We start from the raw sequence: 27,986 nt of genomic DNA, 5'->3' as shown, positions 1-27,986 counted from the left end.
CAGCTTAGTTAATTGTGTTGGTATTTGGATAAATGTTTAACTTTTTTATCTCGGTCAAATTAAACTTGAATTTAAGTATGGGCACCTGTTCTGACATTCTTTCTGCATTTTATGTTCTCTTTACCATTTATACATTGACGGATTTAAAGGAGGCAAGGGACCCAGGCCCCCAAAACATACATAAGACGCAATAAATCAACAATATTTTGGGTTGTGGCTGTTGGCCCTTACCCTGACCCCAGACTGGTAACCTCCCCCGGCCCCCCTTTCAAGATCCCTTGATCCTTCACTGGGACTGGCATCGACTATCACTTGAGTTCTTGCTTTTGAAGCAAAATATCATAAAGTCTTGGCTTTTTATGGTGTCAGGATAGAACCGTTTCCAAAAGCTCATCAGCGCGTTCAGAAGAACACGCTGTCGTGCTAACACACAGCTCGCTGTAACGCTAACACGAGTTCGCACAACACGCGCGCTAACACACAACACACTATCTCGCTAACACGCAATCGCAAAACACGCAGTCGATCTAAGACACAACTCGAGACGGCGTGTTGTGTGTTAGCGCGACAGCATACGTGTTGCTTGAAAGCGTGTTAGTGCGCAACCTGGCCACTTTTGATCTTAGTCTCACTTTTATCAAAGGAATTAATGGTGGAAAAGTGAGACTAAGATCAAAAGTGAGCTCGTCTACGTTTTATGGCCCCCAGGCCAGGTGTTCTGCGAACTCATGTTAGCGTGACGTACAGCGGTTTGTTTGTTAGCGCGACAGTGTGGTTTTCTGAATGCGCTGTTGAGCTTTAGCAATGGCCCTATCCGGACATCATAGCTTTCGAGGATGCTCGTTCTTGTTTAGGGCCCCAAGTAAATTTGGTTGATTTTTTCCTCGTTAAAATTCTCAACGGTTCTGACAATGTCGCTAGGTTGGGAATGAACTTCCGCAACATGTAATAACCAGTCCAAGGAAACTTCTGACTTTCGTTGCCGGTCTAGCTTTCACTATAGCTTTCATCTCTCTGGATGGGTCGATTCCTTAATCCAATAAGTCCATAAATTTTAGTTTTCGGAGACAAAGTTGGCATTTTTCATTGCTGCCTAGTTTCTCAATGACTTGATTCCGAATACTAGTATGTTACTGAAACTAAAGTTTTCGGAGACAAAGTTGACATTTTTCATTGCTGCCTAGTTTCACAATGACTTGATTCTGAATATGTTACTGAAACTGATACGCTTTCGGAGAGAGAGATGTGATTTATTTATCCGAGAAAAACTTTAAATTTATTCGGATTTTCTGGTGTCCGCGGATGGGCCACATGTTAAAATTCAACAGCCCTTTCTGAAAAAAAAACGCCATTGTGCTAATACACACAACATGATGTCACACTAACAAGAGATAAGTGTTGGCGCGAAAGCGTGTTGTGTGTTAGCGCGAAAGGGTGTTGTGCGAACTTGTGTTAGCGTGCATGTTGCATGTTCAGTGTTATACAAGCGCAACGGCAAGTTGTGTTTTAGCGTGATTACGTGTTGTGTGTTAGCGCGACGGCGTGTTTTACATGTACTATATAACTTATGTTTTCGGCCTTCGATCGTCGTGCGTAGTCCGTCGATCGTTCGTCGGTCATTTTTACTTTCTCTTTTGAACCACTTCGCCAATATCAACAATTTTTGGTATATATAGCATCAATGTGTGGAGGGGAACAAAATTGTGGATTTCGAGTTCACTGTCCCCTTGAAGGATTGGGATAAATCCATCAAAATTGATGCAATCTTTGAAAATCTTCATCACTCCCGAGCACCAAGTAGTCAGACTGTTTGCACGATTTGTGATGAGCTTTTTGACCATCTATCAAAATTGCGAGATTCATGGCCCCAGAAACAGGGGTTCTACAATAAGGGTTGGGCTCTAATGCCGGATCAGATAATGAAAATCCAGATCTTTTTTAAAAATATTTTTCTCTATCCTTGTATATTTAGTACATAAACAAGGTGTCTATATAGTTGTGATGAGCAAAAGTCTATTTTTCAATCTTTTTTTTTTGATTTGTGACCCCTTGGTCATAGGTTTGTCTTTCACTAATTAACAATTTTCAATTGCCAATGAGTACATGACTATTATCACCGAGCAAAATGAACATTTTTGAATTAAAATAACTTTTTAATATATTTTATACTAAATTCGGACGTTTATCCGTGAAATTCTTTATCTGTTTTTAATATGTGCTTATTTGTAGTAAATTGTGTCTTATTTATCTCATTCCCTTTGAAATAGGATTAAGAAATTTCTATTGACACTCTGTGACTCTGTCAAAATAATTGTCGCTCGTTTGGTGTTAATGCCTCGGGATTTGTTAATCCTTTACCAGTAACTTTATTTGTATAATTTCTTTATAAACTCTTTCATGTCCATTTTATCAAAGAAACACACCTGTCCATCAATTAACTCAACTAGTGTCAAAAGTCAATTATTATTTACTCTTAATCTTACAAATATCTATGTCCATTATAATCTCTTCAGTTTGGAGGCCCGACGCTCTACCGGACACATCCAACTCGATTAAGTCTCGTAAAATATTGTTAAAATCCATGTTTGTTATTTACCATCGTCTTTAATAAATTTGGAAACCTGATTTACCAATTCTTGGACTTTATATATCGGAAGACCATAAGGAATACGGCACCTTTACCCTTTACGTTTTATTACGGCCCACAGCGCCACTACTTCGTTCTACCCGCCAACATTCCTTCTTCCCCGTTTACCCTCTAAAACGGATTTAGCCCAGGAATTACTTTTACGACTTACAACCAAAATCTAACTGGTTATGTTCAGCTTGATTTTGGTTGTTTGGTGCTTCTTGATCTTCATTACCTTCTGTGGGTTGAGTATTGTCATGTAGCTGGTCAGCTGTTTGAATGTTTTCAGGAAGAAGGTGTGCTCTAAGTTCATCTGGGTCATGGTAGTGTTTCAGGTGAATGGCATTGACTAACGATGGATGTGGTTTGTTGTCAGATATCCTACACAACTCATATGTAAAGTTCGGACCTAGACGAGTAAACCTGTACGGACCTCTTGCTTTGTCAAACAGTTTGGCTGAAAATCCTTTGGGAATCTGATGTATTGACATAAGAACACGGTCACCTAGTCTGAAATCTGGAACTTTGGCTGTTCTGTCATACCTTTCTTTGTTCTTTTGTTGATGGTACATTTCATTTTCTTTTGCTATTTTATGGTAGATTTTAAGGTTGGACATAAACTGTTGCATGAATTGTTTTCCATGTAAACCCATGTTATCTTTTGGCTGAAGTTCCACATCAAATGGAAGTCTCATTTCCTGACCAAACATCATGAAGAAAGGGGAGTATTCTGTAGAACTTGCTGAGACTGACTTTCTAAATGACATCATGATTCCTGATAAAAAGGTTGGCCACAGTTGTTGATCTTTGTCACAGTATGCTCGCAGTGACTGTGCAATGACACTGTTTTGTCTTTCTACCAAACCGTTTGTATTTTGATAAGCACTAGTGTGGTATTGCGAGATGTCAAATATTTCACATAGAGCGTTGATGACTTTAGACATGAAGTTTCTACCACGATCAGAGAAAAGAACAGAGGGGGCACCATAGCGAGCTATTATGTTATCAAAGAGGACTGTAGCTACTTCCTTTGCATTTTGCGTACGAAGTGGGAAAGCTTCAGGCCATCTAGTTCCAGCATCAATACAAAGTAAAATGTACTCATATCCCTCTGGGCTTTTGTGGAGTGGACCTAAAATGTCGATTTGCCAGCATTCAAATCTCTCTTTGGATGGCATAGGATTCATGGGTGGCTTTGTTGGGTTAAAATTCCTCTTTGCCAGTTGACATCTAGTGCATGACTTGACGTAATCAACAATGTCTTGATGCATGCGTGGCCAAAAATATTTTTGTATGATGGAAGCACGGACTTTTTCTATACCAAGGTGACCTCCACCTGCTAGGCTGTCATGATATTGTTTGAGTGCATCAAGGCGTAAAAGTTTTGGTAGAGCAATCTGCGTGATGTAGCGATCTTCCTCAATTTGTCTTTTGCAGCGTCTCTGAAATAAATGGACTAAAATACCATTTGCCAATGAATAATGTTTTGACTCAGCTACAATGACATCTTGTTTCTTTTTCTCATCAGGAAGAGTGTTGTTTTCTAGGTAATTGATGATGTCCTTGAAATCATCACATTGTCTTTGCATAGTGAGCAGTTTGACGTTGTCTTCAATTATTGGCTGTAATTGGTCCTGTTGAATTACGGTGACTTCTGTTTCATCTGGGTCATAGAATAGGTTGATTTGGATACTTTGGACATCTTTGGTGTCATTTTCTGTCTGTAAGGCACTTACCTGTGCATTTGGGATTGCATCAGTGTGAACTTCACTGTGTTGTTCCATTTCTTGGGGCTTTTCTGCATCTGGATATGGCAATCTGCTAAGGGCATCTGCAACAAAGTTACTTTTACCGGCTCTATGTACAATTTCAAAATCATATTCTTGCAACTTGAGTGCCCATCGTTCCAGTCTTCCGGTGTGTTTGGCTGATTTTAACCATACAAGGGCTCTATGGTCGGTGTAGATGGTTAATTTTGAACCAACTAGATAAGGACGATAAGCTTGAGCTCCTTTGACAACGGCTAGCAGCTCTTTCTCTGAGGTGTTGTATTTCTTCTCCTCACTGGGCAATGCTTTTCCTCCATACGCAATGACTTGTTCTTTGCCTTCTGGTGAAATTTGACTTAGGTAGTACCCAATGGCTGTGTCAGAGGCATCACAAGTGAGAACAAAAGTTTTTGAGGGTCAGAATAAGAAAGAATGGGAGCAGAGATGAGAGCATTTTTGAAAGTGTCAAAAGCATGTTGACAATTTTCAGTCCAGTTAAAGATAGAGTCCTTTTTAAGTAGAGCATTTAATGGAGTGGCAATTTTGGCGTAATTGTGAATAAATTTTCTGTAGTAATTTGCCATACCCAAGAAGCTTCTAACTTGTTTTTGTTTCTTTGGAACAGGGAATTGGCTGACAACTTTTGTTTTCTCAGAATCAACTTCTACTCCATGGCGGGAAATGACATGACCAAGAAACTTTAATTGCTTCACAGCAAAATGACATTTGGAGGGCTGCAGGGTCAAGTTTGCTTCTCTCAATTTGTCAAAAACTTGAGAAAGGTCACGAAGATGTGAAGCAAAATCTTTAGAGAATATCAAAACATCATCAATATAAACTAACACTGATTTGAAATTCATCTCTCTAAGTACACCAGACATGAGTGTTTGAAAGGAAATAGGTGATTTCATCAAACCAAATGGCATCCTTTTCCATTCATACACACCATCCTGTGTAATAAAAGCTGCTTTGTGTTTGGAGCATGGGCTCATTTCGACTTGCCAGAAGGCAGACCGAAAATCTAAGTTGGTAAAGAATTTGGCTTTTGTGTCCCCAATTGCATCAAACACTGATTCAAGGTGAGGAAGAGGAAAAGACATTGGGACTGTGATTTTATTCAAAGCTCTGTAATCACAAGCAAATCTCAATTGTCCATTCTTCTTCTTAACCATGACTACAGGTGAATGCCACTCAGAGTTCGAAGGTTCAATTATGTCATTTTGTAGCATTTCATCTATCTGTTTCTTGATTTCCTTCGACATCTGAGGAGATGTCCTGTAAAACTGTTTCCTAACTGGTTTTGCACCAGGCAAAGTTTCAATTTTGTGTCTGTATAATGAAGTTTTGCCAAGTTCAGACAGATCTGTTGAGAATACATCTCGGTTAGCATGCAAAAAGTTTTCTAATTGCTTTCTCTGATCTGGAGTTAAATCAGACTCTGATAGATCAAACTGCAATTTTGAGTTGCCTTTTGAGCTATCTGAGTTTGCGGAAACAGTTTTGTGTGAAGGTGAGGAACTATTTGAGTCAAGGGAGATAATTGTAGCACTTTCATTATTTATGTCCTCTACATTAGCTAATACCTGATTAGATCTTATTCGAACATCATCGAATGTGGGATTAAGAACTTTCAGATATGCTTTTTCTGTTATTGACCTTCACTAAGCACTTAGCAGCCGTAATGTTATGCTTTCTTGAGAGAGATGATAGTGGTTCTAGAAGCACTTGGTCACCATTTTTACACCTAGAAATGTGTACAGAGACTGTCATTTCTGATCGCTTTGAGATGACAACGGTTTTGGTTGACCTGGCTAACCCTGCATTTGTTAATATTTGACACACCTGTTGATTGTTAATGGTTAGTGTGTTTTGGTTATAATCTATGTTAGCATGGTTAGTCATTAAAAAGTCGAGACCCAAAATGAACGAGTAATGGAGGTCTTGTATGACATGCACTGTTTGTTTGAAGTTAGCACCATCGATATCTAAAACAACATCTAACATCCCTAAAACTTCGAGGTAGTTACCTGTGACACCTTTGATGTTTTTGTGTTTTGGTTGTTTTAATTTAGCACCGCTATAAGAAGTTTTCTTTAAGAAATCAAAGCTAACCACTGTAATGCTTGCACCAGTATCTAATAAAGCTCTAACTTTTTCACCGCCGACAGACAAAAGCACTTTATTTTCTTTCAAAGAAGTTGCCAAACAAATTTCTTTGCCAATATGCCCATCCTGAGACTTGTGTCTTGGGACAGGCGCGCGTCCCTAGCGAGAGTTATTATGATTAAATCTATTTGCATTGGCTAGTAATCTCAGGAGACAAACTTTAATTGTATGACCACGTTGCTTATAATAATGACAACGACCATTAATACCAGGACAAGTAGACCTATCAAAACAGGAGTCACCTCCGCATTTTAAGCATTGGTTATGTTTTCTTCCATTATTCCTGGACTGCTGATGTTGTGGGGGTCTTCAGCTGTATACGGCATTCACAACTGAGTCTGTTTGTTTTGTTTGTAAGTCCTGCAGGGCTGTGGCCACTGCTGCTATAGACTCTTCAACTGAAACTGAAGGTGTGTCCTCTTTTGCACTAGTCACATTTGATCGTTTAGTGTCTACAGCATCTTCGGCAAGGATGGCTTGTTCTCGTAACTGCTCAAGGGTTTTCGGTTTCTGGGGCACAACAAGTTCCCTAAGGCGTTGTTGCATCCCATCCTTTGCTAGCTCGGTTACGGCTTCTTCATCCATGGTGGATCCGTGGCTAACTTTCGCACTCGGTATATGTATTCTTCTACACCTTCTCTGGTGTTAAGTTGTTCAATTTGTTTAGATTGTTCATCGATTTCTTTGGTTTTTTCTTTCACAGTGCCATTCAAGTGAGCTTTTCTGATCACATTTTGTCCTCTTCCAGTTTATCTGTTGTTGTTCTGTTTTTCACATTTGCGTTCTTTGGAGAACCACTGGGCCAATTTTGACCAAACTTGGTACAAAGTTTGTTTGAAGGGGAATTTAAATTGTTAAAATGAAGGGACATATGGCTTCGAAGGGGAGATAATGTAAAGACAAAAATAGGGTTGGGTCATTAAAAAATCTTCTTCTCAAGAACCACTGGGCCAGTAAAGCTGAAACTTATGTGAAAGCATCTTAGTTGGCCTAAGGTTCAAATCATGACCCTACTGGCTAGCAGGGGCCACAATGGGGAATCAAAGTTTTATATAGAAATATATAGGAAAAATCTTTGAAAATCTTCTTTTATTGAACCACTGGGTAGAAAAGTGTAACAAAAGCACCCTGCTTTAATAAACTAGATATGGCCCCCGAAGGCCCACAATGGGGTATCAAAGTTATATAGAAATATATAGGAAAAAAAAATCTTCTTTTGAAAATATAGAAATTTTTATATATTAAAATCAACTTTTAAAAATAATTTATGAATGATAAAGTTTTATATAGAAATATATAGGAAAAATCTTTTATATATTTATTTAATGGGCAGAAAAGCTAAACTTATGTAAGCATCTTGAAATGTACAAGTTTTCCTCATGACAGGTTGGAGAGAGGCCACAATGGGGAATGAAGTTTTACATTTTATATATTGAAAAATCTTTGAAAATCTTCTTCTCAAGAATTACTGGGCCAGAAAAAAAAAACTTATGTGGAAGCACCCTGCAGAGTGTAAATTCAATTAGCAATGGTGTCTCGTCCTGGTGTTATGGCGGGAATCAAAGTTTTACATAGAAATATGTATTGGAAAAATCGTGAAAATCTTCTTCTGGATATTAAGCAGAGTAAACTAAGTATATATTATTGTTATTATGAATAAAATTCCTTTGCAAAATTTGTTGCCCCATGATTAGGGTTTACGGGGAGGGGGAATCAAAGTTTTACATAGAAATATATATTGGAAAAATCGTGAAAATCTTCTTCTCAAGGTAACTGGGCAGTATATCAAACTATTGGAAGCATCCCTGGACATATATAGTAGATTCAAACACAATAATGACAATTGTAATAAGCAAATGTATTCTTTAAATATATAAAAAATCTTTGAAATTCTTGAACAACCACTGGGCCAGTAAAACAGAAACTTATGAAAGCACCCTGGGGTAGTGTAGATTCTAAATTGTTCAAATCATTATCGGTAATAATCGGCTGGGCATAATCGATTAATTTTAATCGAAATATATAGGAAAAATCTTTGAACTTTAATAAAATTAATATAGAAAAGTTGAAACTTATGTGGAAGATTTATAATGTAGACTTTGTTCAAAAAAAAACATTTACTTTTATATAAAATATATAGGAAAAATGTTAATTGAAATTTCTTTCATAAAAAGTGGGCCAAAAAAGTAATATATATATGTTCTACTAGTGTAAATTCAATTATAGGAATATACCCCAGGGGGAAGGCTATTATAAACAGAATAGGAATATATATCTTTTTTTTTCATAAAGTCATTGCCCATGGAATTTTATGGGTTAGTGTAGATTTCAAAATTCATTTAATACATGTATATTTTTCTGTAAAATTAGTTTTAAATTAGTTAAAAATAATAAAATTGCAAGTTCTAAAAGTAATTATCCAGAAGTTAGACTTGTATTTATGATAATAATTACGTTTAAAGATTGACTAGACTAATTATGTTTTCCTTTGTATAGTTATACCTTGCAATATTTGTTTATGGGGATTATTTTCCCCATATTTAATCAGGTGATGTAAACCGTATCTTTCTTTTTCTGCACCAGTGATATCTCCCTTTCTCTTATTTGGCATCACTACTTTTATGCTCTGGCTAGCACTTGATTTGGGGAAATAAAATTAAAGAAAACAATTTTATTTTTTGTTAGCGATGTCGTGCGGTTTTATTGCATATAGAAAAGTGTACAAAACAAAGCTTTAATAAACTAGATATGGCTGAAGGCCCTTACAAACAATGTCCCTAACCAACGTTATATAATCAAGATAAGAAAAAAAAACTTATTTTGAAAATATAGAAATTTTTATATATTAAAATCAACTTTTAAAAATAATTTATGAATGTTAAATTATAAATATCTTATTTTATTTTTTTTTTATATATTTATTTAATCAGAATAATTCTTAATGTAATTTGAAAACAAGTTTTCCTCATGACAGGTTGGAGAGAGTATAGAGTGAAGTACATTTTTTCATTGAGAATGTTCTCTTGGGAATATATATTCTCTATATAAGAGTTAAAAGTTTGTCCTGGTGTTATGGCGGGGCTCTATTGATTGTAGAGTGAAAGTGCATTCCTGGATATTAAGCAGAGTAAACTAAGTATATATTATTGTTATTATGAATAAAATTCCTTTGCAAAATTTGTTGCCCCATGATTAGGGTTTAAAAATAAAGTTTTTGTACTGAATTATTTAAAAATTTAAAAAAAACTCAGTATATCAATATTACTCAGTCCCTGGACATATATAGTAGGCAAACACAATAGAGAATTGTAATAAGCAAATGTATTCTTTAAAAAAAAATAATGAAATTCTTGAACAACAGCCTAAAACAGAAAGAAAGCAGACATGTATGTGGACAACCGTATTGCATTGCATTGCAAATCGTATTGCACTATAGTTTGGTAACTAGCTGCCCACAGTAATCAAAATAATCTTGATTAGTTCTTAAAAATGAATTTATTTCAAGATCTGAATGAGACATTTTGAAATACAATGGTAAATGCCAAATGGAATACTTCGCCGTTCGATATATATTCTCTATATAAATTAAAAGTTTGTCCTCATAAAAAGAATCTGGAATTGTCAGAGTATAACTTGAAAAATAACGCCAGAAGACTCACATTCATTTCGTGATAAATGAGCATATCTTGCTTTCTAACTCGTGCAGTGGTGTAAAAATAAAGTTTTTGAGAATTAAATTTAAAAATTAAAAAAAAAAAGTCTTTGGAGTACATGTATCCAGCTTGAACCACTTCCAAATTCTACAACTGGTGATGATTGGTGTTTTTATCCTCTAGGAATGTCGTGTCTATTAGTTTAATTATTTTCAGATTATTTTACTTTTTTTTTGTACCATAGTTAGATGTAATTTATTTGGTTAAAAGTGTGTGTTGTCAGTAACAAACAGTATCACTATGTTTGGTAACTACTACCTTCATATTATATATATGTTGGATATTAGAATTGTTTTTATTGTTTTATGAAAATAAAATTGATTTTCGATTTCTGAAAGTAATCTATTGATTGATTCACTGATTGATTAATTAATCTATTGATTGTTTATTTATTCATTTATTTTTTATAGATTATTTAAGAAACCATAGGCAATATATATACTTCATGGATAGTCGACCGATTGAACAATCCGAATCATTTAAGTGCGAGTTAATTTGAATTTTAAAATGGCGCGATATATAAACAGCTCAAGAAGAACTAAAGAAAATATCCTGTGTTGATACTTATCTAAAAGTCAGAATGACGTGAATATTTCATAAAAAGGATAACGAATAAATATGAGGAGGTCGTCTGCCCCAAGTCAAGGACCTCAGGCCAAGAGACCTAGATTTAATGTTCCTTTTAAAAGCTCTTGTCAAATACAAAACACGGTAGGCCCTGGTTTATCAACTCACCGAAATTTAATATTTCTTTGATAGAATAGTAAATAGTTCCTGTAGTTTTCATGGGCTTTAGTTAAAAAATTATGTATAAAAATTCATATGGCCACTAGATTCTTCAAACACACAGAACACTTGTTTTTGTACAATGGTATTACATTTTGAAGCTTTTTAAAATGAATGTTTTATTATATAATAAAATATAATTTGTTTACTTTAAGATTGCTTAAAATTTCAGGTAGAAAAGCCACCAGCAGCATCAGAATTACAAAACAGGTATCGTATATAATCAAATTCACATATATTACAAGACTCTAGAAAGGAGAAAAATACAAGCAGACAAGACCAGGATTCGACCCGGGGCCCCCAAATCTGTTATTTTGTTAAAGGTCATTTTGTCCCCTGAAAACATCAACCCAGGCTCTTCCCTGCAGGTCTTACACCTATCACTTCCGAAGCATAGCATGGCACCAAATGTATACATGTAACAAGGAGAAGAAAAATGCAGCAGACCAAACTAGGATTCAAACTAGAGTCCTTTGAATCTCCAATCTGGCTCTGCCAATTGAGCTGTTTGGACACCAGTGATTAAACCCGTCCACAGGGGTTTGCTCCCTGCTTGTAATGATATTTGACCCATCTGAATGCCACATACCAAATTTGATTATTTTTAATAATTTTACTGTTGGGGGAGAGTGCACCTTTGTATTTTAACTATTTATAAAAACCAATATAAACAGGTGACACAAAAATTGTTCTACATATCCTCAGTTCATCAAACATGTTAAATAAAGAAAGAAAATAAGTAGAAAACACATCAATAAAAAGAATCACCTCCAATGCATCAGGATCGAGATTATGAACTTCTCGGAAGCTTCTGACAAATGGGAAATTCCCAAGCCATTTGAGTGACGAAAGTATGGCATCAAATAAAAAGCCCTGTTGACTTAAGACGCAAACGATAGTTTGTGGTATAGAGATTGCATAAAATCGTTGTTTGTAAGTTTTTTAAAGTAGGTTGTTGCTATGTATCAGCCACCATGTTGCTATGCACCGCAAAGGATTATTGGGATTTTGTAATTTTTTCATGTGGACTTATCAAAATTTCTTGGAATAATGTGCAGATTTCAGCCTGAATTTCCTCTTTTCATACACGTTAGTCATTTGAGCTTGCTGCATTTGCAATTATCATATGCATATTCACTTTGGAAGTAAAGAGGGAATGACTTAAAGGTCAAAGGGCATATTTCTTGTACTATATAAAATTTTTCCAAACAATTTGTTATTGAAGTTATTTTACTTTAAAACGGTTTTAAAAAAGTTGTTACAATTTGATCCTGATTGTTTAAATATTTATATTGAATTGTCAATATTACAAATCTTGGTGTAATTCCTTTTGAAAACAGTTTAAAAATCACAGGATACTTTGAATATTTTTCTTCAAACAATAAAAAGATACAAAACATATTTTTGAGGAACTTTTATTGGTATTAAAAAAAACAAACATATGATTTAAAGTTTTAAGAATACAATTTCTTCTGTGTATAAATAACTTGTTTCTGGTGATGTTGTTAATCTCTGATATACCAGTAATGATAATCTGTTATTAAAACCCAGCAGAATAAACATTTCTTTGGATATTATTATGTATATTTCATAAATTTATATCATACACTCATTGAAAAGGAATCTAATTTTAAATTCAGGGACAGGGTTTTGACATCAAGAATCAGTGAGAACACAATTTCTTCTAATGAAAGACTTCAAAACAATGAGAAAGTTCAGTCGGTATATAAGACAAACACTGCCTCTCCCGCTGTTCAGACAACATCAGGTAATGTGTTAATTAATGATTTGTTCCATATCGTATCAAACCAAATTGTGTGCATATATATTGAATTTTGTGATTTTTTTTCCAGAGAATGCTCCCATTCCTTGTAGATACTTTGCAGTCATGTGGTGTAAACTTTCAAAGAAAAAGGTATGGTTAAGGGATTTATTTTAAATCCTAATGTACTTTTTGCAATAAACTTTGACTTCATTTTAATTTTTTTTGTTTCATTTGTGATTTTCCTTCCATTCCATCCCACTTTACAATTTTGATTACAGTTTTGCAATGAAATACAACCGTATAACAGCAATATTATTGTGTGGCATGATTGACAACATTTCTGACATCTTAAATTTTGTATTTTACTCTAGAAATCCTAAGTTTAGGCATTATTGCGGGTAAAGGGGTTCTGAAAAAAGTATCAAAATGTGACATTTTTTGTTGACAATGTGCCATAATATAATAAATATTATTGTACAGTCCTACACCATTGTTTATGAATAAGGTAACCAATTATTAATCATGTTGATGCTTACAAAAGAATCATAATATATGTAATACATAATAATTATTGTAAGTTTTTTTTTCAGCATAAAAAGTGGGAAGGTGATGGTATGTATGCACATTTGAAAATACTGCATGTTAAAATAGTAATTTTAAACAGATGAATTTGGTAGAAGAAAATTTTGTTTTCTCTTATTATACCCCTGGCTTGAAAAGTGGGAGGGTATATAGTAATTGGTATGTCCAGCTGTACGTCTGTCTGTCCTTCTGTTATGCTTTGGAGTACCCATATCTTATCCACAACTCCTTCCATACCATTGAATGAAATTTGATGAAACTTTCACAGAATCTTTATTACATATTGCCATTGGGCACCTCCTATTTTACTCTTTGATCCAGCCGACACATATTTTGGGTTTCCCACTGCAAAACATGGACACTGCAATTATATTCATGTGGGAGGCGGGGGTATCATTTAGTGAGCTCATTGCTCACAGTACCTCTAGTTTTACTTTATATTTTTAATTCATGTAATTTAAATTAAAACCATTTCAGCTGTATTAGTAACCCAGGGAAGAAGTGTCACATTGTACGACATTGAAGGCAAAGTGTAAGTTATCATATTGTTAGAATGACTTTTTAAAAAGGATAAAAAGAGCCATGCAATTGCATCCATGAAGTTTGTCACTAGTACAGGCTTTTTATTTTTGAATTCACAGGATAGGCAAAGCAACAGGGTACAAATGTGCTGAATTAGAGGCACTAAAAGAGGATGAAACTCTTATGATAGGTGGCAAGGAAATTCAGGTATACTTGTGTGTAATACATGTAGTTATACAGCAAAATTCGATTATAATTAAGTCACTGGGACTTATGAAATTACTTCACTATACCTGTAATTCATTATATCAGTATAGGGAATAAGTTAAATTTATATAGCTGGGGATCAGAAATAACTTCGCTATATCCATGAATTCACAATATCTGTGATCGTACTAAAAGAGTTTTACTGTATTATTATATCCCCTGCAAATGAAGTTTTGGGGCATTTAGTGTATTATTATATCCCCTGCAAATGAAGTTTTGGGGCATTTAATAATCACCTTTTCCATATATCTGTCTTAATAATTCTATCTGTCCATGTAATCTTTTCAAGACTTTGAAACTTTGTAATGGATAATTATTGGAATCTCATACTTTGTACATATTGTTTATGGCATAAAATTTTGTCTTATTCTTATTCAATATCATTCTAGTAAGTTTTAAACCTTCTTAAAATTTTTGCCTTTTCAGTTGTTGAAATTATGTTATTACATGTAATAATGTTACAAGAGAAAATTGATATGAGAAGAAGTGTTTTCAATTCCATAATCATGATACAAACAGTGTTATATGTGCATAATTAACACACATGTAATTCTAGGTGATGTCAGTAATGACAGAAGAGCAGTTTAAATCTGGAAAGTGTTTCTCCTCTTTGACAGAAGCTTCTCAGGTCCCCAGCATGCCGGATAGACCAGGAGGTGAGTCGGTATCATTCTTCACATTACCAATTGAGTTCATCTATATTGTTAGAAATCAAGTGTTTTGATTCAGACTGAATCAGTGGTTGTTTAATCAAATATTTTTTTTTTAGTCTCAGCTGTAGAGAAGACATTTGTCAATCCACTGAAGGGAGGGAAGCCAACAGTAAGTAGAGCATTGTACCTGTTTAACATGGAGGTAAATTTTAAACTGTAGACTTTACTCAATATTTGTTTTAGTTTTAATTCAATGTAAATTTAATATTTTGCTTTTATAAAGACAACTGTTTCATTCTCCACCACCCCTCGACATGACCCAACAGCACCCAAAGCTCTTGTCTTGCCAAGACCCAGTGCATCTCACCAGGTAATTCTTCCAATGTTAGATACTTATATATAAAAAGATTTTTTGTGACTGGATAGATACAAAATTACTGGACATACCACTTTACAATGTGTTCATGCATGACTGATCTTAACACAAGTTCTTGATTTTTTTTCTGTTTGTTTTAGTGGCAGTACAACAAGAAGAACTTTCCCGTTGTGGATGTTGTCGTGGATCCTTATCTCTCTGTCCACCTTAGACCTCACCAAAGAGAGGGAGTCACTTTCCTGTACGACTGTGTGATGGGCTTTAGAAACATTTCAGGAAAGGGTGCTATCTTGGCGTTAGTATTTAATAAAGGTTTTATTATAAAACCTTCTCTTTTATAATGAATTTATATTTACAATAAATACTGATTTTACATTTATATAGAATAAAATTTTATATGATATGGGGCAAAAACATTACAATGCATTTCTTTGTTATGGTAGCCTAAACAATATATAGAGTTTATATACAGGGGTATTTAAATGAAATTATGATTTTACAGTGATGATATGGGGCTGGGAAAAACACTGCAATGTATTTCTTTGTTGTCAAAGTAAGCATTTTCAAGAGAGGTAACAGCATATTAACTTTATTACATTTTTTACCTCATCAAAGTATTTAATTTGTCTTGTTTTGAACGTCAAAAATATAATTATTATATTTTAAGAATGGAAGAATATTTTAATGTTTTAACATATTTTATGCAACATGAGTTACACTGAAATGAAGATTTTTAAATAAGAAAGAGCTATATATAGGCCCTTATGTAAAACAATTTCAACGGATTTGTACATAATTATGATTTTATTATGTTAATTGGAGTCATAACACATGTATTGAAGTTTATTGGTGTTTATGTAAGCATTTTCAGGAGAAGTAACCTGGAATTTTCAACTTGTGTATTCAACAACATATACATGTACATGACAATATACAAAGCAGAGCACCAATTTGGCTTTACATTTTTCTCTTTAGAACTGGTTTCAAGAGATAAAGAAATGGTTAGGCACAGAGAGGTTAAAAGCATTTGCTGTTAGTTCAGACAATAAGATTGAAGTAAGATGTGTGTATTTCTCTTTGATACATGTGCATATAGTGAAAATTTGTGAGCTAGATAAAAAAGTTATTTTTATCAGTGTAGCAAAAAAAAAAAAATTAAATGCATGTATGTTATCATTTATTTTCAGGAGTTTATGAATACTTCCATATATCCCATTGTGATAATTTCCTATGAAATGTTTGTACGAGTTTATGAGAAACTACAGTCCTTGCAGTTTGACATCATTGTCTGTGACGAAGGTCATAGACTGAAAAACAGCAATATCAAAACAACATCTGTAAGTACTCAGGCTGTCTAAATGCATTTTTATTGCATATTTTCTGAATTTCTTTCCACCCCTTACTTATTTTGGGAAGGGTGATATTCTAGAATCAATGTGTGTACTGTATAACTGTAAACTTGAGCTCAGCTTTTGGATCAATTTTATCTTTTCTTTTGGAATATCCAAACTTAATTTTTTTCAGATTTAATCTTTGCACCTGTCCTTCAGTGCATGCTACATTTACTCATGTGAAGTGCAAATTAAAGTGCAGCATTATATTTCATAATCAAACAGCTTACCCATTGCTACAGCAAACAAGTTATTGATTGTGATATTAGTTGACTAGTCCACTACTTGCAAGAAGTTTGTATTGAGGTTTTATATTTTCATATATCCTTACTGCTAAATTGTACCCTTGTCATTCTTCATTTTTAGTTAATTGCAAGTTTGCCAACACAAAGAAGAGTAGTTTTGTCGGGCACTCCAATTCAAAATGATCTACAAGAATTTTACTCTATTGTGGAATTCTGTAATCCAGGATTGTTGGGTAAGTAGATGTTTAAACTGATCATTTAATACATTTGATTCAATTTTCTACATCTTATGTACTTTTTAATTTGCATTTTTAGTAGTTTTGAAAATTCATTGAAAAAATGATACAGCAATTTTTTTTATTATTAAGGTACCTCTGCATCTTTCAAAAGAGTGTTTGAGACCCCCATTGTGGCCTCCCGGCAGCCAGGTGCCTCCCCGGAGGAGCTGGAATTGGGGGCTGAGAGGGGCAGCGAACTCAGTCATATAACTAAACTGTTTGTCCTTAGACGCACCCAGGAAATCAACACAAAATACCTTCCTCCAAAATGTAAGGATTTTTCATGGATAAATAGAATAAATACTGTATTTCATACTTTCAAATTAGGTAACAAAAGATTCTCTAAACTGAATCTTTTTTTCTTTTACCGACAGGTGAGATAGTTCTTTTCTGCAAGCCCACTGACCTGCAGCTGAGGTTGTACTGCCAGATGCTGCAGGGGAAGTTGTTTCGATCCTGCCTCGGGAGTGACGGAGCCACACATCTCATCTGTATTGGGGCTCTAAAGAAGCTCTGTAATCACCCTAGTCTGATCTTCACCAAAGCCTGCCAAGCTGATGAATGCCCAGAGGACCTAGAGGAGGTGAGAGGCTTTTCTGCTGATGCAAAGGAAAAATTAATCTTTTTCTGACTTTAGTGAAGGGGCCTGACATCTGAAGCTAATTTGAATTGTGCAAGTCTTTTAAAATGAAACACTTGCATATTGTCAAGCAATTCAGGTAATTAAAGAAATTTTATCACTACACTATAAAATATGATGAAGACAATTGCAAGGTGCAGCAATATTATCCATATTTGGGTAGACCCAGTTCATGGTTTAGTAATTTTTTTTTATCAGTAAATGAATAAAAAATACTGTCCTGTCAAAGGCTATTGACTTGCTTTTTCTTTTTTTCCCCCTATAAATATGTAGGACTACAAAGTGCGATAATGTGTACTCCAAAGTTGATGGTCACAATGAAAGTTAATTTTTAAAAGCCCGATGGTTTGAAATATTTAAAGTCCGATGGTGCGGAAAACAATTAACGTGTATGACGTCATTTGCAATATTGCGCAAAAATGCGATGTGTACCATGCCAAGGCCCGATTGTTTTGAAATAAATACTAAAAATTATAAAATGCAAAGACTAACCCTAATTTTTTGGATTTAGGTGGGAGACTAACACTTATTAATTTTAACAACCATAAGCCATAGGTATTTTTAATTTGCATGACTAATCCAAGTCATTCCAATAGTGTGCGAGGACTGAAAAAAACCCCTTTTTTTTTCGAAGAAACACATTGGTGTTCAAGAACTAACCCAATCAGTCGAGAGAGTGTACAAGGACTAACCCTTATAGCTCTGGTGGGCAAAAACAATAAGCAAAATCAGTAAAATTGCCTCCCGGGAGGAGCAAAATCATTTAAGGAATGTTTTTTAGTTTTGTGTGAGTTATTGGTGTGTGAATCACACAAACTTGCCAGGTAGGCATATTTCATGAAGCGCGCTAACTCACACGAAACTAAAAAAACATTCCTTATATTTACATTTAATCTGTTTGGAGGCAACTAAAATATACTTAATATTTGAATTTCTCGATGCCTTATATTGTTGCATTTTACTAATGTCGCTGCAGTCTCATTGTGACGTCACGTTAACGCATGTTTCTCCGTGTATATTTCTACGCGTGAGTGTACACGAAAATGTTTTTCAAATCAATTTCACAGTAAGCTTACTAGAAAAACACAGCGAATGTAAATATTGGATTTTGATTGCAGGACAACGTCATGACGTCGGACTATTGTGACGTCATAAGCGTTGATTGTTCCTCCGCACCATCGGACTTTGGCGTGTCAGACCATCGCACTTTAGCGTCGCGCATCTCATAGGAAACGAGCCATCGGACTTTCGCGTGTCCATCGGACTTTGGCGTCCGTAAAGACAGCAAGCAAACGGGCTTTGGCGCAGACCATCGGGGTTTGGCGAGACCATCGGACTTTGGCGTCACCATCGGACTTTGGAGTCTTACAAATATATTGTAGCTTTTAATGGGATCATGTTTGGCGACAATTTATGTTCTTCCCAGGGATCAGTTTACAGTGGACTGTCCTCTCTCTTTCCTCCTGGCTACCAAGAAGATGATTGTTCAGCAGAACATGCAGGGAAACTTAAAGTTTTGTCTGAAATTCTGAAGCAAGTACACATGAACTCAGAAAAGATAGTGGTAGTCTCCAATCACACCAAGGTAAATTGATTTTGCTCTTGTTTATCCAGCATATCAAATTTGTTTGATAAATGACTATTGAGTTTCGACTATGCTCTGATACAGTCTGAAGAACCTGTAGTAATTAGTATGTTGATAGTGCTACCATTTGCATGAGCACAGTTGAGTATTTAAATGTATTTAATACTGAATAACTTACAAGCACTGTGTTGAACTTAAATATGCTATTAAAAGACACCTTTTTTAGGATGCCACAGGTCATCAAATGTTAATTGCAACCTAATGAGGCCAGATACATGTACATGTATTACTATAAAAAGGATATTTGGATCAATGTACACAGGTCAATTCTTTCTTTGCCCAGGCATTGTAGAAAGAGCTTGCAGTGCAAACACCACTTTACACTGCTCTTTGCTTTAGCTTTTTTTAAAAGGAAAATTTATACAATTTGTAAAATTGTACTTCAAGGTAAGAGTAAGACATGATAAAAATTGCATCATTTTGTTTTTAATATTTTTATTTAGACATTAGACATCCTTCAAAACTTTTGTGGCAAATGTGGATATGGTTTTTTACGACTGGATGGTCAAACACCCACAAACATTCGACAGGAAATTGTCACCAAGTTCAACAGCAAGCATTGTACTGAAAGTAATTATGCTAAAATAGTTCATTTGGTTGTCATTTTACTGGACTTATCAATTTTTGAGTTGCTTTAATTGCAATTGTTATTTCACTACACAGAGGTATTTCTATTAAGTTCCAAAGCTGGAGGAGTTGGTCTGAACCTTATAGGAGCATCACGTCTCCTTTTGTATGACATTGATTGGAACCCTGCTAATGATCTGCAGGTAATTTTTTCTCAATTAGTTTTAGGTAATATTTAAAATATGCCCCTATATGCAAAATAATTTCTGCACCAAAGAAACACGCAATTGAAATGTTTTTGAAATGTTCACTAAAAATACCAAGTTTTCCATGGAAAAGTAAAGTACAAGTATTTATTTCAGTTTTAATTCCATATATGTAAAAATACAGTTGAACTTCGATATCTCGAACACTGATATCTCAAATACCATGGGTACTAGTATGTCAAAGTGATTTTGAATAGTAAACAATGCTTGTCTCCCCTCTTTCTAGGCAATGGCAAGAGTGTGGAGAGATGGACAGAAAAGACAGATTTACATCTACAGACTTCTTACAACTGTAAGTTAATGTTAGTTCCATGAAAATAATTTTTAAAATGTCCTGGTTTGTATGACTTACAAGGGGTCATCAAAAAGTTTGCGATCTATTTCTATATTTACAAAACCACGATTCAGATCAGAATGAAATTTGGCACACCTATAGTCATGTACATGGTCTATAGATAGCATATGAAATGTAATGATTTTCTCCATCATTGTGATGTGACATCTATATGTAGGTGACTCCTGACGAAAAATGGTTGTCAAAGTCTTACCCAAGAAATGAACGGCTGTAAAGTTTAATGTATAACTTGGAAATTCCTTTGAAGTATCTTCTAATAATTTGTACAAGGTTGATGATGACAATGGACTTTCCAGACGTTTAATCATAAATTGGATTAATTGTTTTAGTGAAGGGAGGGAGATGGTTAAAAATGATGTTTGTTTTGTAACCCAGCGAAAGCAATTGAAGAGATGTGTCCTTTTTTCCCCAGAATCCTTGAAAGGGAAGATAATTAATAGATAATCCAGGGAACAAATTTTTCTAAGGAGAATGGGGGAATCTTACAAATGTTTTTGAAAAACAATAAGGTATTTATTTAGTTTATCCAAGTATGAAGGTTTAGACTTGCTATCTGAGAAAAACTTACCGGGGTACTTCTAATTCTTAAGCTATTTTCATCATTTTACAGGGGACAATAGAAGAAAAGATTTATCAACGTCAGATCAGTAAGCAGGGTCTTAGTGGAGCTGTCATGGATCTCAAAAACAAGAGGGAGGCTCAGTTCTCCCTACAGGAACTTAGAGTAAGAAAGTATATGTTCTTGTTCATGCCGCATTATCAGTCATATGATAATATGACAGAGTACATTGCCATCTTTGCATTACTGAATACTCATTTAATACACTTATATCACATAAGATTTAATTTTTTCTAGGGATGTCAACGAATATTCGAGTACTCGACTACCGTTCGATAATACCGACTATCGACTAAAATTTCTTTAGTCAGTTATTTGTTAAAATGTGTTTCATCAAAGTAATTTTGAATTCAAGGCAATCAACTTAGATTTGCCCATTCCATTTATTTCAAGATCAATATTTTCATATGTAAAATTAGGGGTATGTTATAACTGTTCAAAGGAAATTATTTGTACATCGATGTATGTTCGGCTAGCATGTTTTCAAAATCTGCAGTTTTGGTATACATGTTTTAGTTAAAAAAAAAAAGAAACAGTGTTACCAAGGTTATGTGAAACGGATCTTGTATTCTGCAGTGTAATATCAAACATACACATAGTCTTCAAGGGAAACTGTCCTAAAGTACGTTATCTGCAAAAATTCCAAAAAAAAAAAAAAAAAAAAAAGAACGGGAAAGAAAATTAAACATGTTTATTAATGATTGTCTACCTCTTACTGTTTTAAATGGAAAGGGTCATTGTTTAGTTTTGTAGATTCAAACTAAGATCTGATGTGATACAAATATTCAGAAGGAATATTTAATTAAACAGCTATTACAAAATTGATACATGGAAATTGGGGTCAGTTATAAAAGAAATTAAACCGTGTTTTCTTTTTCTGGTATTAATTTTATACAATCGTTGATTGTTTGCACAAAATTTCATAATCAAAATTTATCCCATGCTCTCGCCCTCTCTTTGTTTTATCCCATGCTCTCGCCCTCTCTTTGTTTTTATAAGATACACGATTGTTTACCAATTAAAGATCATTGACAGACGTGTAGAAATGGCTTTAATTATGGAGTTCATGTAAAGAAAGGAAAAATACGAGTATTTGATATCCAGCATTTAGATAAAATGTGCAGCTAATAAATTAATTTTGAAATTGAATACATAGGATACCTATTGATGTACAGTTTTTATTGTACTACGTTTTATTGTACTAGATGCATGTTTACAATTTAGAAATTCGTTGTATAATAGTGATAGCGTAGGTTAAATAGTGTAATCTGGTCTGTTAAAAAACAGTGAAAATTGATATGAAAAATAATTTAAATAAAACGAATATCCAACTATCGTTCGACTAAAGCATCCGACTATTCGACTAAGCTGTCCGACTAAAATTGACATCCCTAATTTTTTCCCCTAGGATTTGTTTTCTTTAAATGAAAACACTCTAAGTGACACCCATGACCTTCTGAGATGTGAATGTGGAGGACAAAAAGAAACAACTGCTGAATCTGTCCCTGTGCAAAGCTCCAGATCGTGTCAGCTAGGGGTTCCTCCTGTACTGGTATGTCTAATCTGAATATATTGAATATACATGTATCTGCAGGGTTGTCCCCAAGCATATAAATACATGTAAATACATCTCCACCCCAGGAGAATACAAAAATAAGCAGGGGATTACATCATTATAAGTGTGAAATTCCCTGTATGATCTATAAGTAATGGTGCTCACAGAACTTTATACCTTAAGCAAAAGGGTAACTCGTTCATATTTTGTAGAAAAACAAGACACTGGGTATGGAAGAACTAATGGATTGGAAACATATATCTGGGGATGTGCTTAAGAAAAATACAGTAAGTAAACATCCACAATTAGTTTACTCTGCATCATATAATTTTCACGACCTTATTTTTGCAAGATTATTGTTCGGTATTATAAGCAAATCTCTCAACAATCTTAATAATAGAATTAAAGGCTAGGATGAAAATTCTGTAGGCAGATTGTCTTGTGTAATTATGCGAAAATAAAGTTCTTGCAAAAAAAATGTATTTTTGGTAGTGTTTTCCCTCATTATCATTTAGTGATTTACAGAACTCAAACAACAAAACTTTTAATTCACAGGACTGGTTACTTGGAGATGCACCCTCCTCCGTTTCCTTCAGTTTCTGGCATAAAATCAACTCTGATAAATCTACAATGTGACTGAATTGATCTCACATGCAAAAGGACAATTAAGAACTAATACACATAAACACTTCATGTATTAAGATATGTGTAATTTTAATTCACAGTTTAATTAAAGCGTAAAACAAATTAATATTGTGATGATTTTTATTGATAATGTTGGTCAATGTCATAAGGATTTGAGTGTATTGGATGATTTGAAAATACAAGTACATGTAAAACATTGTACTCAAGAATTTATGGTACTGTACAAATATTGAGATAAAAAATAAACAAGAACACACAAAGTCATGCTCAATTCAGCACCATTCTTCTTGATCAGAAGGCATGTTTTTAATGAGACCCTGAATTCTACCTAAGATAATTTCATTTGTACTTCGACAATTTTCTGCTTCATAAGGCGGCTCAATAAACAGTGCATCAGAAATAGACAAACGTTCTCCATTATTTCCGTTTACTTGCACAGGTAAACGATTCTTCAAAAGCCAACTTTTTAATGTATTTTTCTTTTTCTCCAGTTCTTCCTCCGAAAGAGACTGAACTTCCGGAGGTCTAAACAGGGCTTCGATTCTTTTCTTGTAGGTTTCAGAGTTCTCGTCCAGAATAGAAACTTGTCTGACACTGGGTCCCATTATAATGTCCAGCTGGGTTTTGTCGTCCATAAAAGACAGCAGAACAAAGCTCTCTGATACAGGGTCAATTGTGTACACCCACCCTGTAACCTCTTTACCATCTTCTTTTAAAACACTGACTTGTTTGTTGAGGTACTGCATTAATTCTTCTGGATCACGTTTAAAAATAGGATGCACTGTTCCATTTACTTCATCTGCCATATTTTCAATAGAGTGTGAAATAGCTATGTTTTGTATAAAGTCAATTTTTAACGATTCAGGTCAAATTGGTCAGAATTCTTGTATTTTTCAAGTAAAGCTGTCTTGATTGTAAGTTGATTTCTAAGAACATCTATTTGTTTAAGTTGCTCTGTTTTGCTGCACTGAATTCCTGGCATTTTATCCACAAATTCTCTAGCCTTTTCCAGCTTTATTTTCAGTTCTGTCATCTTTTGGTTGACAACATCATGAGATTCTTTGTCAATGCTGAAAAAAAGATGCACAAATTTAAGAAAGAAAAAACCAAAATTTGAAGTGTTTATAATTAACATTCAAGAGTTATGGTCAAGATTAATGTGTTCTAAAAATGAGTCAAACTTTAAGGTCAAAATTAATGGTAGGCAAGGGAAGATGTCATACAAAATATACACCAACTGTTCAAATGTTATGAAGAAGGTTTAAGTTTTTTAAAAGTACGTCAAGGTCAAATGGTCAGCATTATTAATATCCAAAAGAAAGTCTTGTCACAAAGAATTAAAGGGTTTATTTTAAAGAAAAAATGGGTCAAACTCTAGTGTAAAGTCAAAAGGTCAGAATATTTTTGTTGGTGTCTTTGCCTCGAAAACAACGAAAATGCACATGGGAAAGCTGAAAGCACCAACCGTGCAAAAGTTGTGGCCAAGGTGAAAGTTGGATAAATTGCAAAAATGGGTCAAAGGTCAAGGTCATATATGTTGGTCTTGTCACGTGGAATGGCCAGGAATGCACATGAGAAATATGAAAGCCATAGCTCCAACTGATCAAAGTAATGAAATAAATGGACATTGTTAAAGTTTATACGGAGAGACTGCTAGACGGACAGGGCAAAAACTCGAATCTCAAAGAAAGAATTTCAAACAAAAACAACATTGAACCGTTGAAAAACCATCATTTTGTTGGCATGGCTTTATCATAATTTCTCTGTGTCCAAAATAATTCTTTTATCAATATAAAGAGGATTGTTTCGTTTATACTAATATGTCATTTTTATAAAAATACCTTTTTAATACATCTCCAATTTGTTGAAGGAAAGAGAGTTCGTTTTCTCCCGCATCCGCCATGGACCTAACAGGTGCCCTTAGTTTCGTATTAAGGTCAATAATAAATTATTATTATCATTATTAGGAAAGAATTAAATATTTAATGTTGAAAAAAATGTTTATTAATAGTGACAAATTAGTAAATTTAGAAAAATGTGTTTTTTCAGTAAAATATTAAATTCTAAAAACTACGAAACCATCATAATGAATTACATGTCATGTGACATTCAAAATGGCTACCTACGAATGGTATTTGAATTTTTTGATAATATCTTTTATAATTATCTCACCAATCGTCTACTATAGATATTTAGCATCTATGTCAGTTTAAGATATAACAGTTTGTGTACTCAAAAAGGAAGTGAAGCGTGATAAGGTCCTTGTGTATGCTAAACAGCCGCAATTGATTGATACGCCCACTTCCAAGTTTTACAAATGTCTTATGAGATCCATGAATCAACACGGCCTTCCACAACAGAAGCTTGTGCTGACTCATCTAATTGTTAAAAGAGACTATCTGTTTACCAGAAAAATCCACATTATAAAATTAATGTCATGATAGCAATTGCACTGTTTTCCTAAATTATTTTTTATTTGAAAGAACCTTGGTTATGGTTATACAAAGATATTTATTTGGTTATATCTTTACAGGCAACCACTGGAACGAAATTACGACTTAGAATTCCAGAGAAAGTCACTGGTTCCAGAAGCAGCCTTGTCACATCCTCTAAAGAGCATCACTGTAAGAAGTAATGATCAAAAGAAATGAAATTCAATAGTGCCAACATTTCATTCTTCCACTAATTTTTGTGTCCCCTATATTTATAAGCAGAGGGTTGTGCAGCCTAGGGATAACTCAATTTTATGAATTGTAGTCACTCACATGAGTATTTTTTTTTTTATCTACAAGAGGGTTTTGGATATTGTGTATTTACATGACATAAGGGATCTTTCTTACACTTTTTTATTTTAAAGTGTACATTGCTTCAATGCTAGCTGCAGATCTGTAGCATTATGGTTTTATATATTTGTCTTTGACCATAACGCTACAGATCCCGGATGGAAAAAACGTGCAATTTACGGCGCAATATTTTTTGTGCACTTTTAGGGAGAATTTCTTCATTTTCCAGCATCGGTCAATTAACTACCTTTCACTCCCTAATTCTAGGCACATTATTTAACTAAACTGTATGTTTTATCCATCTCCCATTTCTTTATAGTCGTCTGTACTAGTGATAAACTCGCTTGATTAAAATTATTTGTTAGATTGCCGAAAATTCACTTCAAGCGAGTTTATTGCCTGTAGAGACAACTATAAATGGTTTGGAGGTGGATAAAATATACATGTTTGCTACAGAATGTGTCTAGAAGTAGGGAGTGAAAGGTAGTTAATTGAACAATGCTAGAAAGTGGAGGAATGCTCCCCAAAAGTTCGCAAAAAATATTGCGCCGTAAATTGCACGTTTTTTGCATTACAGGATCTGTAGTTATATTTGTCAAAGACAAATATATAAAACCATAACGCTACAGATCGGCAGCTACTTCAATGCTTGATAAAAAGCATATTTTAATTGCAAACATGTCTAGAACCTTTCAAGTTAACTCTTATCTTTATATGTTAAAATGTATGTATTTTCATTTATCACATCGAAATTCCATGAAAATGCTAATGAACTTAAAATGTGTGGACATATTCTAAATTTCTTATTTGAATATCCAGTCAAGAAGTTGCATAAATTTCCATGGTTTTACAGATATTGTGACGTTGGGATTTAATCTGCTTTTAAAATTGCTATTGCGGATATATTTATTCAATAAAACACTTATGTTTTGGTATTTTCTTAATTAGGTTACAGATGTAAAAACAGACAAAAGAGGTACCCAGGTAAAGAAGAAGTCAGAGGATGTGAAATCATCAGGTTTTGTTGATCCACTGAGTATGGGACCATTAGCCACATCTTTTGAAGGGTCAGACCCTTTATCACAGATAGCTTCACAAGGAATAAGCCAAGCACCACGGGGCACCAGAACAAAGGTTTGATTTATTATTCCCTCGATCTGAAGGAGAGGGGTATACTGTTTGGCCCTTGTGTGTCTGCCTTTCTGCAACAAGTTTTCTCAGCAATTACTTATCACAGATGCTTGACATTTTAGTATACTCTTTGCTTATGCATGTCATATGAGGGGATTCATTTTTGTATGAATTGAATGTTAACTTCCTGTTTATCAGAGCAGGGGGTATTACTAGTGAGCAATGGTTCAAAGACTTCTTGTGATATTCATCATTTCTATGGATGAAGTGATAGTAATGAGGAAAAGTACTGGAAATTATATCTGTCTTTCAGTCTGAAAATGGGTTGGATGAAACATTTGAACCCTGGTCAACAAAGAAAGCAGGGATTCTAACCAAGTATACAACTTCAGAAAAATTGTCAATCACCACAAGTTTTCTTTCATCTGCAGATAAAGAGAAAAGTAAGTCTCTATTTTGAAAATGTATCATGCATAATAAAATAGAAAAGTCTCATTACAAAGTGTTATATCATATTGATCATGAAGTCCTATAAAATGTTAATCATAATCTGAATTGGTCACTTTGATTTCAGTGGTAATTAAAACTCATGCAAGCACAACAGTATCTGACAAAGTTCGCAATCGCTTGGAACAACT

General features: G+C 34.3%; 4 protein-coding genes across 4 annotated transcripts in view; 2 read left to right on the top strand and 2 right to left on the bottom strand.

The window, feature by feature from the left end:
• The first annotated feature begins 10,795 nt into the window (after positions 1-10,795).
• On the top strand, positions 10,796-23,636 carry LOC134251339 (DNA repair and recombination protein RAD54B-like). Its single transcript, XM_062733731.1, has 26 exons — positions 10,796-10,988; positions 11,236-11,273; positions 12,704-12,831; positions 12,917-12,978; positions 13,419-13,440; positions 13,888-13,942; positions 14,052-14,139; positions 14,756-14,855; positions 14,969-15,021; positions 15,136-15,222; positions 15,369-15,523; positions 15,731-15,781; positions 16,100-16,127; positions 16,204-16,284; positions 16,416-16,565; positions 16,986-17,097; positions 17,233-17,412; positions 17,517-17,725; positions 19,209-19,367; positions 19,871-19,997; positions 20,091-20,197; positions 20,487-20,552; positions 21,226-21,339; positions 22,643-22,786; positions 23,002-23,076; positions 23,345-23,636. The coding sequence occupies exons 1-26, from the start codon at positions 10,896-10,898 to the stop codon at positions 23,423-23,425; spliced, it is 2,565 nt and encodes an 854-aa protein (XP_062589715.1). The 5' UTR covers positions 10,796-10,895; the 3' UTR covers positions 23,426-23,636.
• On the bottom strand, positions 23,537-24,240 carry LOC134251387 (gem-associated protein 6-like). The gene has a single exon (XM_062733783.1). The coding sequence runs from the start codon at positions 24,238-24,240 to the stop codon at positions 23,707-23,709; it is 534 nt and encodes a 177-aa protein (XP_062589767.1). The 3' UTR covers positions 23,537-23,706.
• Positions 24,241-24,287: 47 nt separating this feature from the next.
• On the bottom strand, positions 24,288-25,346 carry LOC134251388 (mediator of RNA polymerase II transcription subunit 9-like). Its single transcript, XM_062733784.1, has 2 exons — positions 25,276-25,346; positions 24,288-24,504 (listed from the first exon to the last, which is right to left on the bottom strand). Exons 1-2 carry the CDS (start codon positions 25,335-25,337, stop codon positions 24,288-24,290), a joined length of 279 nt encoding a protein of 92 aa, XP_062589768.1. The 5' UTR covers positions 25,338-25,346.
• Positions 25,347-25,528: 182 nt separating this feature from the next.
• Positions 25,529-27,986, top strand: part of LOC134251374 (VPS35 endosomal protein-sorting factor-like) — a 12,746-nt gene continuing 10,288 nt past the window's right edge. Inside the window, exons 1-5 of the mRNA XM_062733768.1 lie at positions 25,529-25,565; positions 25,968-26,058; positions 27,166-27,351; positions 27,662-27,791; positions 27,923-27,986. The exon at positions 27,923-27,986 is cut by the window's right edge and continues 145 nt beyond it. Coding sequence (XP_062589752.1) covers positions 25,549-25,565; positions 25,968-26,058; positions 27,166-27,351; positions 27,662-27,791; positions 27,923-27,986 — 488 coding nt within the window. The 5' untranslated portion in view covers positions 25,529-25,548. The remainder of the gene's footprint in view (positions 25,566-25,967; positions 26,059-27,165; positions 27,352-27,661; positions 27,792-27,922) is intronic.

The sequence above is a fragment of the Saccostrea cucullata genome, unplaced genomic scaffold, assembly GCF_032062105.1.
Source record: "Saccostrea cucullata isolate Sc308-1 unplaced genomic scaffold, CSIRO_AGI_Scuc_v1 ctg197, whole genome shotgun sequence".
Taxonomy (NCBI): domain Eukaryota; kingdom Metazoa; phylum Mollusca; class Bivalvia; order Ostreida; family Ostreidae; genus Saccostrea; species Saccostrea cuccullata.
The sequence above is the reverse complement of the archived record's forward strand: the minus strand, read 5'-3'. Positions and strand labels throughout refer to the sequence as shown.